At 41.0% G+C, this 2,990-nt stretch overlaps 1 protein-coding gene across 1 annotated transcript; it reads left to right on the forward strand.

The window, feature by feature from the left end:
- Positions 1-1,111: 1,111 nt before the first annotated feature.
- On the forward strand, positions 1,112-2,720 carry LOC133737119 (uncharacterized). The gene is made up of 2 exons (XM_062164741.1): positions 1,112-1,343; positions 1,519-2,720. Exons 1-2 carry the CDS (start codon positions 1,112-1,114, stop codon positions 2,718-2,720), a joined length of 1,434 nt encoding a protein of 477 aa, XP_062020725.1.
- The last annotated feature ends 270 nt before the right edge of the window (positions 2,721-2,990 follow it).

Consider the following 2,990-nt stretch of genomic DNA (forward strand, 5'->3'; position numbering starts at 1 on the left):
CATTTCAGACCGTAGAGATAGCGGAGATTCTCCTTTGGTACTACGCCAGAGGCGCTAAAATTCTAGGTTTCTAATACAAGGAAACTTATTGCATTTAGACAAAAAAAATCTAAAAACATAGGTTTGGGCGAAGAGCCTAAACCCTAGCCCAAATTTAGAAGTTAATGGACTAGGATAGAACCCCAACCCAAAAAGTAAGCCCAATATGATAGTCACCAAGGGGAGCACTCCAGGCCCAACAGCCTGATTCGGGCCCAGTTCACCATCTTCCCGTCTCCCTCGTCATACGTCACCCGCCGGCTGAGTTCGTCTGACCTACGCCGCTATGTTGCCGACCTGCGTCGTCCCGGAGCACTTTGGTGTATGAGAAAATAGATGTATATTTAGTATTTAGAGGTGTGAATAAAATTTCTCCAAGTCTATTGCAGATGATCTAATGCAACAAATTTTATTAAACGTTTTTATTTTAACTTTTAATTGGTAAAGAAAATTATTTTTGTTGTATAAAATATTTCCAATGTTGTCTCTTATGCGAATTTTCAGCAAGTAGCATTGATAAGGAAGAATGTTAAAAGGTAAGTACTAAGTAGTAAAATGATAACAAATTCCAGCCCATTAAGCCTTAATTTCAGCGATCCAAAGTGGAGGTTCGAAGTCAATTACTAGGAACGTCAAGGTCGGTTTTGTTATCTTATCACCCTATACCTACCTCTACTTGATGCCCAAGAAATTTCATCCTACAAATAAGCTCCAAACATATCAATTAAAGACCTCCCTCAAAATTAATCCTAAAATGGCTCCTGCTTTATCTCTACTAGGGCCACCGGCTCTCCGCCAGCCTAAACCCACTTTTCACCATCCCTCCACCCCTATCTCAAGATTCTCAACCTACCAACACCTTGCAGAGGGTTAATACCTCGAGTCTTCTCTACCACCCTTGGACCCCTGCACCAAGTTTCTCTTAGAAGCCATCACACACCCCAAGAGCCGTTCCGATTACAACTACGACTATGACTACGACGAGCAACCAAAGGATCTGGCTCACTATCTAGGAGAGGCGTGGAAGCATGACCCCCTCACCACTCTCAAGCTCATATGTAGTCTTCGAATGATGGGGAAGCTCAACGAAGATCGGTTTTACAAAGTCATGTTGTGGGTGCACAATAACCACCCTCTAACCATGTCTTTGAATGTCATGGCTTTTGGGGGTTTAGGTATGTTCAAGGATCTTTTGGGGGTTCTGTATAGGGTTTTGGAGGATTCCATAGAAAAACCAAACAACGAATACTCGCGGTGGAATTATGATTATTCTCGGGAAGAAGAGACATCAACAAATAAGGAAGGTATTGATAATAATTCTACGGCTAAAACCGCCATTGAGAGGTACCAAAACGACTCAGATTATCGAAACTTCCATCACCGGATATCGGAGATGTTTGCAGAACTTCTGAGATCTCAGGTTTTTGGAGTCGGGTGAGGTTGAAAAAATCAGCTTTGCTTCCAAATTTTGTCCTTCAGTCAATTCTTCATATGATAAAGCCACGCTGATATGTGAAAATATAGCTAGGAGAATGTTCCCGAAGCATTGTTATGAAGAATACAAAGATGTTGAGGAAGCTCATTATGCCTACAGGGTTCGTGAGCGCCTGCGGAAACAGGTACTCATTCCTCTGCGCAAAGCCTTAAAATTATCATCGGTGGAGATGAAGAATACGTTGGCTTTCGAAAACAGCAAAGCCTTTAATGGTTTGAAAATATACAAGGAGATTTCTAACCATGGTTATCTAAAGGGAAGCAAATTACTATTTCAAAAGTGCATGAAGCTTGTGGAGATGTTTGGGAATCCAAGCATTGGTGACGGGCTGAAACTTCCTAACGATATTGTAGCTTCCTTGATGGGCAAGGAACATAGTGATGAAGTTGTGGAGCGTCAATGGCGGAAACTAGTCCAAGAGTTGTCAAACCAAGGCAAGCTGAGGAATTGTCTTGCCGTGTGTGACCTTCCCCTGAACATGAGAGGGACATACAAGGAGACAGCTTGTATTTCACTGGGGTTATTGATTTCAGAGCTGAGCGAAAATCCATGGAAAGGAAAGGTTTTCTCATTCAATGAAACTCCAACACTTCAAAAGATCGAAGGAGACGATCTTGAATCCAAGTGTGAGTTCATGAGACACAAGTCACACAACATAGAGTGTGGAGACAAAGTTGATTTCTTCAAGATTTACAACCAAGTCTTGCAAATTGCCATTGAACAAAAGCTAAGCAACGAGCAGTTGCCCAAGAGGATTTTTGTGTTCACTTATAGGGATTTCGAGGCGGCTTCCAAGAACAATTGGGCTGAAGATTATAAAGAGGCATGGACTAATTACAGAAGAAGAGGGTACGCAAATGTACCACTGGTGGAGGCTAGGACTCAATACAAAAAGAAAGGGTACAAAACTCTGCCACACATTTTGTTTTGGAATCTTAAGAATTCCATTGTTGAGCCAGAGATAATTTGTAGCCCTGTTAATAACAAATGTGGGGGGCTGATTATAACTGGGTTGTCGAACAGTTTGATCAGTATGTTCTTAGTGGGAGAGTCGGATTCGAGAACATATGCACCTCATGGTATCGGTTCGCTGTCGGTACTGAAATTTCTTCCCAAAGCAGAGGATGTGATGAAATCTGTATTTTTGAGAGATGAATTATTAAATTACCTCCTTATATTGGATTGATGTAGCCCTGTTAATAACAAATCTGTATATCGGTTTGTTTTTTGTAACCAAAAATAAAAGTTTACATGTGGCCTTTGGGTTTTTTTTTTTCTCTCTTACCAATGTCTAGGTTTCCTTCAAGTTTTGCGCATAATTGTAATAGTGGATTGAAGTATATAGCTTGTGGTCGTAGCAAAATTATCGAAAAACAAACTTCTATAGCACCAACCAGTTTTAATTAGTTGGGAATCATCTTGTTTAGTTGTATAGTCTGTGTGGTGTGTGGCGTAG

The sequence above is a fragment of the Rosa rugosa genome, chromosome 3 (assembly GCF_958449725.1).
Source record: "Rosa rugosa chromosome 3, drRosRugo1.1, whole genome shotgun sequence".
Classification (NCBI taxonomy): domain Eukaryota; kingdom Viridiplantae; phylum Streptophyta; class Magnoliopsida; order Rosales; family Rosaceae; genus Rosa; species Rosa rugosa.